Source organism: Pelodiscus sinensis, chromosome 2 (assembly GCF_049634645.1).
Source record: "Pelodiscus sinensis isolate JC-2024 chromosome 2, ASM4963464v1, whole genome shotgun sequence".
NCBI lineage: Eukaryota > Metazoa > Chordata > Testudines > Trionychidae > Pelodiscus > Pelodiscus sinensis.
Window position 1 is genome coordinate 148,402,752 of NC_134712.1, and position 15,153 is coordinate 148,417,904.

Below are 15,153 nucleotides of genomic sequence, written 5' to 3' on the forward strand. Positions count from 1 at the left end.
CCCATCTCTCCCTGTGGAAGTGGGTTGAAGGAGGAGAACCAGGCTGTGACACAGGCAGAATAAAAAATGACAAGGAGGTGATGTAGAGGTAGTGAAGGGACTACCATCCAGACAGTGCATTCTGTAACCAAGGCAATCAGGAGCCAGAGGCAGAACAAAGAGAACAGGGCTATGGAACATGGGGATATTAAAAAACTATTCTTAAAAAAAAAAAAAAAAAAGTTACCACAACTTCATTAATGCAGTTATGGTTGCCCAGCAGAGCCTTCTGCCCTTTTAGAAGACTGAATTCAGCTACGCCCAAAAACTTCCAAAAACCAGAACAAGAAGAGCTATGCTAACAAAAACAACATTGCAGAAGAAGACACAGAAAGTTGAGTTCGCATTCTCCCCACAATGCTACCTTAACTCTGTTCCCTAGAGCTGGAAACAGCCATTGGAAATTACTCAGGATGGGATGTGGCGCAATAAGAAGTTGTCATGAGGAAGTTCTAAGGGAAAGTGCCGTTTGTGGTGCTGTACAAAAAATGTGAATTCCAGCATTAATCTCCATTCACTCCAACTACCTCACTTCTTGTATTGAACAATTAAGGATTAGTTGGAGGAGATTTGCAGAATTGTTTCATTAATACCAGGAGGAGTGCATGTTTACTTTGAAAGGTTAGGTATTCTTTAATTCAGCACTATATTCTGGAGGCTGGATCAGTTGAGATGGCACAAAAGGATTTTCTTGTAAGTAATCTAATGACATACAAGGCAGTGGTCTCTGGGGTTTAGAGAGAGGTAAGTTGAGACATTCTCCCAGAAGAAATGTTAGAAATATTCTGAGCCAGGGTGAAGGGTAAGGATGTTAAGAGGCGGATAAATGGCTAACCATGTAGTTGATACAATTGTTATCAACTACGTGATTATAAGGGAAGGTGCTTGATCCTGGCTCGTGACAGGTCCAGGAGCTACCCCTGCTGTGCCTTTGCAATTTAAATGTACTAAGAGCTAGTCTGCCAGCCCACCGCAGAGACGGGCTGCTACTGGAGCAACCTCAGCTTGCAGTGAGCTTGGGTCCACTGCAGGCAGAGGCTGCTTTGCAGCAGCCTTCCCTGTCCCTCCTGCACTGCTGCATTTGATAGAGGCAGCGGGGGGGGGGGGGGGGGGAGGGGGGGGGAACAGGCAGCATCACAGAGCAGCTCCCCCCAGCACTGGCTCAGGTTTCCCACCACCACCTCTGATACACAGACAGCAAGCAAGGAGGAGGGGTGTGAGTAGTAAACTCCACTGCCCAATAAGCCAAGGCTTATCAGGTAGTCAACTACTTGCTTACATCCATAGTGAAGGGTTGGTGATATTAAAAAAGTCTGGGATGGTTTGTGTGGAGTAAGCTCGATGTTTAATTGTAGGTCAAGTGTAAGTAGCCTCGCCTTGCTACCCCTGACTAGACCTGAGTTTTGTCTTAGCAAGAGAAGGTTTTACACTTCATCCTCTAATGCACAGGTGCTATATTCCCAGAATACCATGTAGCATTTATAGCAGTGGTTCTCAAACTTTTTGGCTCATGGTCCACCTGGCTCAATGCAAACCGTTCAGTGGACCACCAGTTGCTAATGGACACTCAAAATTAGGCTGGAGCCTAGTGCTGCAGCTAGGGAGAATGGTTTAATTTAACTAGAAAGAAAAGCAATATTAAACAGAGTAAGCCTTTAACTTTCTCATGTTAGTTTATCAAACTTCATTTTAGATAAAGTAAAATATTAATTTATGTCCAACACAAAAAAAGGTGTCAATATTTTCTTTATTCATGGTAGAGGTGGGAATCTTTTTTGGGTGATGGGCTACTAACCCACAGAAAAATCAGTTGGGGACCACATAAGTGAGATGCAAAAAAAAAAAAAAAAAAAATCACCTCCAAAACACCCCAACAGTCATTGATGTGGCCCCCTGGGACACCTCACTTCTCTAGAGCTCCAGCCCCGTGGGGTGAGCGGGAGGGACAGGGAGGAATGAGGTTCAGGACTTCCCATAGGCCATACTCTTCTGGGGACCCAGGTTAGTGGATTTTGAGTGGACCAAAGCTTTAAGGTGTGGACAAAAATGAGGGGTTCAGTATGTGGGACAGGGCTGCCAGTGAGTGGGATAGGGATGAGATGCAGGATCTGAACCACAGAATCCTAGGGCTGGAAGAGAACTCAAGAGGTCATTGAGTCCAGCCCCCTGCCCTAAGCAGGACCAATCCAAACTAAATTATCTGGGCAGGAGATGGAGTGCAGGAGGGGGTGTTGATGCAAGATCTGGGCAGGAGATGGCATATGGGAGCAGGAGAGGGTGCAAAGTCTGGGTGGGAAGTAGAGTGCAGGAGAAGGGTGAGGGTAGGGTGTCTAGCCAGAAGGGAGGATGCAGAAGCGGGCTGGGAGAAGGGTGTCTGATATAGGGGGAGGGTGCAGGAGCGGGATTGGGGTATGGTGTCTGGCTAGGGAGAGGGTGCAGAAGTGGGCTGGGGGTGCAGGGTCTCAGTGGGGGTTGCTGCAGAAGCAGGGATGTGGGGGGTCCGGGCATGAAGGGGCGTACCCCACGATGCTTCCAGGCATCGTGTTCCAGGGACAGCCTCCCACTGGCTCCCAATGGGGAGCAGCAGGAAAAGCCTCCAGACGGCACGTCTGTGTGCTGCTGTTCCCCAAGTCGGGGGAGGAGCAGCAGCAGCACACAGAGCTGCTTCTCACTCTGTTTCCCTATGAAATTGGATCCGGCGGGGAGGCTTGGGGTTTACCTCCCCACTCCATCCCAGAGGGAAGCCTGCGCTGGCAGTCCAACAGCATGAAGGAGGGCAAGGCTGAAGCGCCAGCATGGGCTCTATAAGGATAAAGTGCTAAAATGTGTATTATTGTGACTTGGGGATTCACTTGAGGACAGAACTAAGGTTACGTTGTGAGGCAGGGTATGATAAATTGGTCTCTCTTCGTTTTCAGAGGTTTAAGTTTGCTTTGCTTTCATTCTTTTCTTCATTTCCTAGGTTTCAGAGATCTGACTGTAGCTGAACTCAACCTTTTGGAAGGGCATAAGTCACTCCTGTGCAATCTTAATTTTGTGATTAACCAATTTGGGGGGCATTTAATTTTACAACTTTGCATCAGCCATATGACTGGAGTATTTTTACAACAGTCACTGAATATTCAATTCAAGAAAGATAATTACATTTTCAGCTTTTTTCCCCAGTCATTGTTCATGAGAATACCTTGTTAAACCCAGAAAATACTTTAAAGTAGTAAACTATATAAAAACACACACCGTGTAAAATAGGAACTGCACCTTCCAAAGTTTGGTTTCTCTAGTAAAAGAGAATTACCAAGTCCATAACTGGTGTTCTTCAAGATGTACTGCTCGTGTCTACTCCACATTAGGCTTGTGTGCTCACCACATGCACTGGTGCTGGAAGTTTTTCCTCTCAGGAATACCCATAAGGGAGTGACTCTAGTGACCCCTGGAGAAGCGCCTCCTGCTCCCCATAGCCCCCAGGTCCCTCTTGCCTTCAACTCAGACAGTGGGGACGGAGGGTGAAATGGACATGAGTAACGTTTTGAAGAACACCAGTTACAAAACAAATAACTGTTTTTCCTTCTTCAAGTGATTGCACATGTCCATTCCACATTAGGTGACTCCAAGCAGTATCCATGGAGGCAGGTAGGAGTTCATGGTCATGTGGACTGCAGCACAGCTCTGCCAAAACCAAATGTCGCCTTTGGTTTTCTGAATGATGGTATAGTGAGATGTAAATGTTTGATGTGAGGACCACATTGCAGTTCTACAGGGTGCTCTTTGGATTTGCATGTGCACCAGGAAGGCTGCTGAAAATGCCTTAAGCCCTGGTTGAGTGGGTCTGGATGATCGATGGTAGAGGGACCTTTGCCAGCTTGTAGCAGGTCCATATGCATGAGGTGATCCAGCTGGAAAGCTGCTGCATGGAAAAAGGCAGTCCTTTTATTCTATCGGCAGTAGCGACAAAGATCCGGAGAAGGAGAGTTCAACTGGACTCTCTCCAGAACGTTTCCTGGAGTAGTGCACCATGGCATGGCTGTAAGTACTGCTGGAGGAAACCTTATCCAAGTGGTTCAAAGACTGGGAGTAAGCCAACACCAGCCACATGCAGAGTGTGAAATGGCCACATGTAGAGCCTGCTGTGACCGACTACGAACATACATGCCTACATATGGCCCAATAGGCACAGACAGATCCTGGCCATGGTCAGAGGAAATGTGGACACACGCACTATGTAAGGCTTGCCAGAGCTTGGAATCTGAGCAGACCAGGAGTGGTGCTGAGGTCTTGGGGAAGTAGGAGCCAGCCACGGTGCCCAAGGTAAGGCGCATGAGCTTCAGTCTGCCTACACTGAGGCTCTGGCAAGTGTCTCCTCAAATTTTGGCTCCTCCTTTCATAGTCAGGGGAATGGAAGATTGCATGTGAAGTCCACCTCCCAGTATCCAAGGGGGTAGTGGGATGAAGATGCCTAGAAAGGGCCCAACATGGACTCACCCCTCAACCGTGCTGCTATGTGTGGGTAGGTGCTGCCAGCTGTGGCAAAACCAAATGCCTTGTGCTGCCTGAAAGACCTCTTGTGTAGGCTTCTTCCATGTGCCACAAGCCTTCACTGCTACTCAGCATCACTAGAGTGGGATGGAGGGATGGATCATTCTGCCTAAATCAGTTCACGAACTCCTAGATGGAGATGTTGAGCTGCCCACCACAGGTCTTGGCTCTCCTCTCAACTTTCCCTAGTGTTACATAAGGACATCACCAGAGACTTCAACATCTGGACTTGAGATGGTGATAGAGAATGGTGCCGTCCTCACAAGGGTACCAGTGGAGCACTCTACACTGAAGTTACCGTGCTTAAGGCAGAGGCTGACCTCTGAGGATTCTCCCCAGCACCTGCTCACGGCCGCTCGCTCTGCGCACATGCCCCAGTGCCCTCTCATGGCCAGCCGCTCTGTGCATGCGCCTCAATACCTGGAGGGAGAAGTGCGTGGCAGCGGCAGCAGCTCCGGGACCCAGGCATTGAGGGGGGCAGGGGGTGCCTGGCTCTGGGGGGAGAGGAGAGGGATTGGGTTACAGCAAGGCGCTGGGGGTGCCTGGCTCTAGGGGAGCGGGAGGGAACTGGGTTAAAGCAGAGGGGCTGGGAGTGCCTGGCTCTGGGGGAGAGGAGAGGGACTGGGTTAGAGTGGGGAGAACTGAAGCACCTTAAACTCAAAGTCTTCATGGATGCAGCCAACACAGATGTCATATTGAAATTCCAGGGCAAAAAAACCAATCAGCATGTACCTGGTGTACACTGTGTTTCTTTAAAGAAAATTCAAAGGCTATTGTTTTCCAGGCTGAAGCAATTATTCTGATACGAGTCTCTCCCTTCTTGTTTTTGAACCTCTCATATTTGCAGTCTGGGACAGACCTGAATTTTTAGAACTATAAAAAGCCATAATCTTCATAAGTAAAAAAAAAATGAGGAAACCATACCAGAGATCAACAAGCTGAAGTGAAACAGGCTAATTTAAATTGTGCTAATTTACTTGTCAGTTCAGTTTAGCTTAAAAAACTTACAAGTATTATATGGCAGTAGTGTTAAATTTAAAATACAGGGGGGGGGATGCTTTTTTTTTTTGGCGTGAGAATATTACTGTATTTTTAAAAGGTTTTTTGATGTTTGTTCCTTGTGAAGTTCTCTGAAGATCTATGGACCGGCAATGATTTTTTTAAGTGACTAGAGACTTTTTTATTGGTTTTGTCCTAAATGGCCAGTAATGTTATTTTATCACTAGACTTTGTGTACTATATCTATCTATCTATAGATACATACAAATAAATATATCATATATGGCTCTTCACACACTATCCACAGCTATTTTGGCTCTTCATCTCTAACTGGTTGTCCACCCCTGATCAAAGTTATATGTGTAAGTGGATCACACGAATGATTCTTTAAGAAATTCAGAAAATTTTCACATTTCAGTTATAATACCCCAGTACAGTCCATAATGATTCCTCAGTGCAGGAAAAGCTACACAGTGCTAGAGATAGATGTGAATTCCAAACTGCTTAATATAATGTTTTATGGTACTAAAAAAAAAAAAAATAGAATTACCAGATAAATCATCACCAGCTTTTAGCATTACTAACTTTTACTATCAATTCTACAGAAGTAGTAACTTTTTGCAATGAAATTATGACATTTAGATGGTTACTGGCATGTCAGAATTTAACATATTACTAAAAATTAAGTTACAGAATTTTTGAAAGACATCTATAATATGACACTTTTCTAACCATTTAAATACAAAAGCTTCAAAGATTTCATTCATTTGTAATTTGCGTTTATATCAGAAATTCCCATTTTCAACAGAGGAATTTTTTTATGCTTATAGGAAAACTTACTTTGGCAATTCTTGTTCAGATGACCTGTCAAAAACAATAAGCAAAAGTAAGATAAATATCTTCATGATAATTGGAACAAAGTACATCACAGTTCTAATCTAAGAAAACAATTTCATAGCAATTTAAGGACCTAATTCAGAACAGGAAAGAGAACCTGAACCCAAAAAATGATTCAATGTGTTCTGATGTGTCAAGAACTATTAAAACAAATCCAAGCATTTCATTTGTTATTTATCAATTTAAAATATTTTACCATGCCCCTCTATTCAAAATAGTTGAGGCAACTTACATCATTCATTCTCTCTCTCTCTCTCTCTCTCTCTCTCTCTCTCTCTCAAAAATACAGGAAGTATTACAGCAAGTAAAATTTCTAGCACAAAGTCAGCTAACAAAAACATTTATCTACAATCATAAACCATGCGGATGCACATCACTCAAAATGGAGCTCTTTGTCATGGCCCAAAAGGACTATAGCAGGAACTGCTGATGCTCTGCAAAAACCACATGCTGAAGACATAAATGAAATTGGCATGGCCATTCAAGTTAGCAGACCTGAAGTGTATCTTATATTTGCTCCTACAATGCAAGGGAGAATGGCTGCTTAACACAGAAAGCCTGCAGACAAAAGCGTAAGTGCATGCATATGTGTACCACGGAATACAGGAAGCAAAGGCAAGTTAACTGATGGTCATTACAGAAGCAAAGGCAAGTTAACTGATGGTCATTACAGAGCAGCTTGATCAGGAAGAGCAGGGGTTTCCCGAGCTTTTTCAAAATGTGGTCGATAGCTCAATAAAGATGTTGACTGGTGGACAGCTCCTCTCCAATTCATGATTGCATAAATACCTCCCTTCCTTGCAGTCAAAACATCCTTGTGTCAACTCAGCAACAGCTTAAATGGAGAAGACTAGGAAAATATTTAATGTATTTTTAGCTTCTCTCAATGTGACAGAGCAACTGAAAATAAGGAGGAGAGCCAGCACCATATGACCAGCCATATGCTGCAATGGACAGGGCCCTATGTGCTTTGTGATTTTTCTACCATTGAATTTGCTGACAAATTGTGCTCCAAATTATAAGCTTCTTTTAAAATACTTTAACAAATATTTGCATTTCTAGTACTTCTGTATTATGAACCGAGCATAAATACGAATTGGACAGAGATGACTACAGAGAGCCTGAAATAACATTTCCAGAAATGTAAAATGCTCCCTTTCCATCAATGGTGTTTTAACATTAAATTGAATGACTATTTAAAAGGCTAGCAGTGTTAATTATCTTACTTTGATCACTGAAATGTACAACTAATGTCCTTATCCTATTACAGAGCAGCTTGATCAGGAAGAGTCGGAGTATCCCCCAAGTTTTTGCTGTCCCAAACTTCCTCAAATGACAAAATCTCTAGCTTCTCTTCAGAATACTTTACAAAACAGTTCTGAATTCTAAATAAAAAAGTTTTGCAGAAGAAAGAAAGTTCTTTTTTCACAATAACAAATTGAACACAAGGAATACTGAAGCCAGTGCATGATTCTTTTTTATATTTCATTTAGTAAAACGGATTTTTAAATGTAACTGAAGCCATTAGCAAATCTGTGCAACTTACATGCTTTATACTTCAGCATTCGACCTTGTTTGACTCAATAAGAAAGAGAAACTGGGTGGGGTGGCTAAATGCAGGGCAACTCAAACCACAGAGCATTCAGAACTAGAGTTTGGCCATTACTAGACATGCTCAGTCAGTAGCTCTTTCTGAATCTGTTTAAGAAGCAGGTTTCCCTGTAAGCTGAGTGATTGGGTGGCCACGCAGGAGAGATTCAGGTGCTGCTTAGGTGATCAGCAGAGCGCCCACAGCTCTTGCAACATGTTTCTACTGGTGGTGCACAGCTGCACATAAAAGGTATTCTGCACATGGATGGAAAAAATTAGAGAGAGAACACTGATGGGACGTTTTCATTGTGTTCAATCTGCCTGAGAGGTCACCCTCCAAAAGCTGAACCTATCAGACCATTAGATGGTGGGGGAGGAGAGAAGGCAAGGTTCTGAATGTAGGAATTAAAAAAGATTTGGACTCAGCAGCTGATCAACATAGAACCAAGAGATATTGTGAGGGCTGCATCCTAGTCCTGTAGAATTTTGGATGCAAAGAAATGCTATTTCAGCATTACTTACCAGAGAAACCCTTCATTGGGATGTTTGGTCCAATGTAGTCTATGTTACAGACTTGGAAAGCATTTGTTGCCGAAGAGGCTAATTAGTCCACAGAACTTATATTGAGCTATCCACTATCAGCTCTAGGGATAGAGCTTAGTGTGGTAAAGGTTTGTAAATTCTTGCCTGACTTAGCTGAGCTTATGGTGCCGATAGCACGAGAACTTTACAGAGATCCAGGGAATGGATGTTTTATATGCTGATCCCAATATGTATACCATTTTTATCACAGGCGGTTTCCTCTGCAACTGAGGAACAGTCATTAACCCAAGGGCTGGAATACATCTAGCTATGGAGATCCCCAGACTGTTTGCTAATGGGTTCTGAAGTGTTGAAAGGACAGATGTTCCCATTCTTCTCAAGCTCAGGGGAGTCCAGGAAATACACAGTATGGCCACACTATAGACACTAAGAAAACATTTAAGAGAAAATGAGAGGAGAATATGCTGGTGTGTGCATGCACTTAAGTATAAAAATATGTTATTTTGAAACTTACTATTTTAATGAATGTAACAGAATAAAGTAGTAGGACTTACTATAAGAAATAATAACTTTTGTTTGAAGATTATTCAAAGATTATTTCCAAATACCATTTACCATGTTTTATACTGTTTACTATGAGCATTAAATGTTTGGGTAAAACAGGGTATGGTATTGTCTCTTTGAAACAGATCGGAAACTATTAAGACACGTTAACCTTCCAGCTGTTGTATATGCTAAAATTCTGTGAAATGCTTTAAGAAAAATCATGAACAGACAGGGCTCTAGTCTGTGCTTCAGTGAAGAGTTAAACTGAGGTGCAAGGAGGAGGGAGTTTAACAGTTACACATAATTGTTTTACCATGATGGAATCGTAGAATCATAGTGTTGGAAGAGACCTCAGGAGGTCATCGCATCTAACCCCCTGCCCAAAGCAGGACCAACCCCAACTAAATCATCCCAGTCAGGGCTTTGGCAAGCCAGGATATAAAAACCTCTAGGGATGGAGATTCTACTAGGGATTTTAAATTGTGTTTAATCAGCTAATCGAGTGATTAGTCAATAAGGGGGGAACCACAGAGCCACAGGAGAGTTAGCTCAGGCTAACCCTGTTGCAGCTCTGCCTTTTAAATGTATTAAGAGCCTGGCAGTTCTTAATACATGTAAATAGCAACGATACCCTGTTTGGGACTGGGTGTGAGCTGAGAATCAGCTGATTCCCAGCTCACACCCCATCCCCCTGCTAGCTTGTGCCTCTTGTACTCCCATCCTCCCCCCATGGAGAGTGTGCTGGTGGGAACCAGCTTTTAAGCCGACCCCCCAGCACCGACTCCTGCTCCTCTCTGAGAGAGGCAGCAAAGGTGGGTGCGGGGGGGGGGGGGGGTGCGGGGCAGGGAAGAGCCTAGTCAAGTCTCTACTCGACTACCTGATAAGCATATGCTTATCGGGTAGTCGACTAGTTGCGTATATCCCCAGATTCTATCACCTCCCTAGGTAACCCATTCCAAAGCTACATCACTCTCCTTGTAAAATAGTTTTTTCTAATATCCAATCTAGACCTCCCCCACTGCAATTTGAGATCATTGCTCTTTGTTCTGCCATCTGTCACTACTGAGAACAGCCCCTCTCCATCTTCTTTGCAATCTCCCTTCAGGTAGTTAAAGGCTGCTACCAAATCCCCCCTCACTCTTCTCTTCTGCAGACTAAACAAGGCCAAATCCCTCAGCATCTCTTCACAAGTAATGAAGGCCCCCCCAATTATTTTTGTTGCCTTGCACTGGACTTTCACCAATGCATCCACACCCTTTCTTTAATGGGGGGCCCCAGAATAGGATGCAATACTCCAAATGTACTCCAGAATACTCTACTAGAATGCCACAATGCTGCACCAGAATGCTACAGAATCTGTGGACCTTGCCACAGAATTTGGTTATGAGGCAACAGAAAACCAACACTAAGGAATTAACTGCACACCATTATGGGGAGAAGCACTAGTGGACACGCCACCTCACTGCCCTCTGTGGTGGGCAATAAGCAGCCTGTAGGCCAAGCACAATTTGCCAGCGTTAACTCCTGGTAAGCCGCCAGGATGCATTATTTTTCCTGAGTGTCTGCAAGTATGTCCACACACAGCTGCTACGGGCTGCAATTTGCCATTCCCCGCCAATGGGATTTGCAACTATATGCTATTCAGTCTCTTTTCTAACAAAGAGGGGTGGGAGCTGTCACAACTGCCTATTTAGTACAATATTTGACTTACCAAGCTGTGTTATGACAGGATGAATATTTCCTTCATGAAAGCTATTATAGCATTTATCAGTAACACTGCTCATAGACAATGGCTTGCCTCTATTATACATTTTTCTTCAGAGCGCTTTACTGTTCTGAATTTAGTTTTTTAATAGTTAAAAAGAAGTCTGTATACATCAGTTTGGGGGCAAAGGGGCTTTTGTAACATTTTCTGTCAATGCTAAAATGTTCCCTTTTTCACTTAGTTCAATTTTAAAACACCATTAAATACCGACGCTCAGGCGTTACTTGCCACTTTTAATCTCTTCTATCATCTACTGTTCTCCTAAACATTAGTTCTAAATAATTACTTGGGCATTCAGATGGAAATTGGATATAGGACTAGGAATGAGAGTATATCACTTTTTAAAAAAAAAATCCATTACATGGCCTACATAGCAACTCTGTTCCAAAATTTAGAAGGTTGAGAGATGGGCTGCATAAAATAGGAGCTAGCAGTTACACATGAAAAAAGATAAAACAAAATGCTGTAGTAGATGATACAATGTTACAAGGCATTCAAATTTCAATTAAAATTAAAGAGTTACCTTAAGTTAAATAAAGAAATGGAGTAAGTGGGGAGAATAAGCTAAGATTAATTCTTCACCTTCAGGATAGGTGATAACAGAAAGTGGTGGCATGGGGAAAGGTTAAAAGGTTATTTTTCTGTGTGCGGGACAAAATACTATATGGTTTTAGAGATCTCTTTAAACAAGTTCTTTTAAGTTTCCCATTCAAGCCCACAAATAGAGAGTAGTGATCAATGTTGTGGGCCTATCCTGGAAATGTATGATGTTGGAAAACACGTTAAATATTTAACAAAAACACTGTGTTAAACGCAAACACTCATGTTTAAAAAAAGCTACTGATAGTAACATTTAATTATGGAAACAAATCTGTTTTTAAACAGTGCTCCTCTTGTTCACATAATGTCATAGTCATGTTTTACACCACGTTAATATAAATGTTTTAATGCATTGTCCCAATTAAGTCCAGCTCTATTCCATTCTGCATCCCATACAGAAAGAGTCTGAGGATCTTATTCCCTTCTTGACAGGTGTTCATATCACAATACAGTCCCAAAATGTGATAGCCTAACTACCACCAGAGTTTCACCAGACATCACAAATTCATAGCCACAAAAAGAAAATGTCTCTCTCTTCTTACAGTATTCCTTTGTAAGTCATGATACAGGAACATCACAGGACAAATTTGCAAATGTGCATGGTCACTAACTATATTACATTTTTTTCAAAAAAATTGGAGGACTTAATTTTCTAGGGTTGACAGTCAGGCAACGTTTCACAAATGCTAAATTCATTAAAAAAACAAAAGAGAAAATAATTAGTAATAGTGTCATACCGCGAGATGTAGGTGCTAAAATGTTAAATAATGCTATATTTGTGTTATTTTAAAATATACATTGCTCGTTTGCTTTAAAACTTTGTTTTTGTGACAGATCTAGAATTTCCATAGGTTTATAAATAAAAAGGAGATAATTTTTATTTTTATTTTTACAAACTATAGAGTCAATAACTCATCAGGAGAGGAGGGTGCTGCAACAAAGATATGGCCTCCAACAAAGGAGAGATCTGAATTGGCAAGAGCAAGTGAAGATGTCAGGATGCACTTTACAGTTTCAAAGTGCTAAAACAATCACATGGAGGGAGAAGAGGACATAGGTAATATGGCTCTCAAAGACTTTCAAGGATGGAACTGCCCAGCTGACATGACCCTGCTTCTCTCCCACCCGACTGGGGATCCCCAGGGAAGGGGCTTGCTGGCTGCCTCACTTTTAGAATCATAGAGCTGGAAGAGACCTCAGGAGGTGTAGTGGGTTGGAGTGGCCACCCACTGACCCCGAAGGGGAGGTGCCCCTCCCAGAGGCTTGGTGGGCTATGCCTGTCCCTAATGAGCCACCTGGCCAGAAGCCAAGGAGCGGGGCCAGAGAGGTAAAAAACCTGCCAACCAGGCCAGTGAGGCACGACCACTGAAGAGCCCAGAGGACTCCCCTACACCTCGAGGAGGGGAGCTAAGGCGTGCTGAGGTGGAGAGCTGGCGTGGGCCACCAGGCCTCCTGCTGCACAGCAGAGCAGAGGAACAGCAGAGGCCAGAGGGCTCCCCTGCATGCCGCGGAGCAGAGCAAATGCCTGGGGAGGTGGTGAGCTGGAGTGGACCACCGGGGTCCCTGCTGCACAGTGGCCTGGAGGAACAACAGACTCCCCCGGACTCCCCAAACACCCTGCAAGCTGCAGAGTGGTGGCCAGTGGACCTGGATCCCTGTGACTCTGCGGGAGAGCTACACGACTACCAAGTACGTGCTGAGGGGGAGGAGGGAAGTGGCCCAGGGGACAGCATGGCCGTAGACATGCCCGGATCAGCGTGTTTCGGGCTGGAGCCCCCGCTGATCCAGCAGCAGTAAACAGCTGCCTCTAGGGCCCTGAACCGGGACACTGTGGAGTGGGCGGGCCTGTGCCCCCCCGCCACCCACCACTTGGGTGGTAGCTTCCCTCTCCCCGCTATTGCCGGCGAGCTGCCTGCAACCCTCCTGAGCAAGGAGACCTGAATTGTGTAGACTACCTTACAAACTGCTTTCCTGCGGCCCCAGCCTGAACCAGGGCTGGGCCTTGATAACTGTTGGACCTTATAAACTGTTTTGCCTGCCGCCCCGCCCTGACCAAAGGCCGGCCTACAAATTGTTTACCGGCGGCCCTGCCCTGAATTAGGGCTGGGACCTCCTAACTATAGACTTGGCTGCCCGTCCAGAACTAGGCTGGGCCTATAACTATCACTTGCTGGCGGGCCCCAAACCCCAGCCACCGTGGTTATTGTTTACTTTGGTCGCCCCGCTCTGAAGTAAGAGCAGGGGACTTTGGACTGTTTTTGTTGGTATATTAATTTCCCTCAGACTGATCTGGGTGTAGTGGGTTGGAGTGGCCACCCACTGACCCCGAAGGGGAGGCGCCCCTCCCACAGCGGACCCGCTTACAGGAGGTCATCGAGTCCAGCCCCCGACCAAGGCAGGGCCAAACCCAACTAAATCAACCCAGCTTTTGCTGCTGCCTCACCAACCAGAACTGCCCAGAGACAGAGTTCTTCAGCCTCCACAGTCCCACTTTCCCCCCCGCCCAACTGTGGCTCCACAGGAACAAGGTTTGCACTCTTGGGCATCGGGGCTCTCTGATCCAAAAACATCCGTGGTTCTACCAAACCACGAATGTTGCTGGACCACAGAATCTGGATTTCGGAGCTTCAACCTGTATACTGAATGTAGAGGGCAAAAAAGAGCTAAGTATCAAGGATCCACTCCATATTTATAAATTTGAAAGAAAAATGGCTGAGCTTAAAACCACAAATGAGACAAGATTTTTTTTCCTCCTTCCAAATAAAAACATTCATCTTGGTGTCAATTCAGCTAAAGAAAATAATGGCAAGGCCAGATGATATATTCAAGACAGATATGCATGGAAACAAAGAAGAGATCAGGGAGAGATTTAAAGGAGCAAGAAAACTGATGATCAACAGCACAGAACTGATGAGAGGATTCAATTTTGAAATACTAGGGGGCTGTGCCCTCTGCTCACTATGCTCACCAACCCCCCCTCTTTTTAGGGGTAGGTGTCTGGCCAGGAGGGAGGGGGCAGGAGTGGACTATGGATGTGGGTTCTCCGCAGAAGGGGCTGGACATGCGGCATGTCAGGGGTGTGGGGTGTATGAGTGAGCAGGGTGGGGAAGTAGAGTGTTGGCGGGGGGGTGAGTGGTGTGGGGTCACAACAGGGTGGTGAGTGAGGCAGCAGGCAGTGCAGGGTCTCAGCTGAGGGGCAGGGCCACTTACTTGCTTTTGTGCAGCTTCCAACACTATAGCTCAGGGACTGCCTACCACTGCTTTTTAAAAGCTAGCTAATTTGTTTAGCATTAATTGCTTGAGTTAACTACGATTAATTGAGAACTTTAATTTTCATGCCACTCTATACATTGAGAGTTTACCCTCACTTGCAGAGCTGGCTCTGTTCATTTTTGGTTCACCCTATCTCCAAAAAAGATGGAGCAGACATGGAAAGAGAAGCAAGCCAGGTAATGAAAATGATTACAGACTCAAAGCTTGTGTGTGAAGAGAGACTGAACTGTTTGGAATTGCATCATGCTGCCAGCAGACAGCCCCCTTGGTTCATGCCAACGCAACACATAACAATGAATAAGCGGTATGTGGGCTCGGATGGGGGCAAGAACCCAGTGCGACCCAAGAGAGAGGGGAAGGGTCGGGCT

General features: G+C 44.6%; 1 protein-coding gene across 5 annotated transcripts in view; it reads right to left on the reverse strand.

Annotated features, from left to right (window-relative positions):
• PTPN3 (protein tyrosine phosphatase non-receptor type 3) overlaps nt 1–15,153 on the reverse strand; it is a 335,183-nt gene that overhangs the window by 75,529 nt on the left and 244,501 nt on the right. For all 5 annotated transcript variants that reach the window (XM_006135940.4, XM_075921606.1, XM_075921609.1 and 2 more), the window contains one exon: nt 6,412–6,435. In XM_006135940.4, coding sequence (XP_006136002.1) covers nt 6,412–6,435 — 24 coding nt within the window. The remainder of the gene's footprint in view (nt 1–6,411; nt 6,436–15,153) is intronic.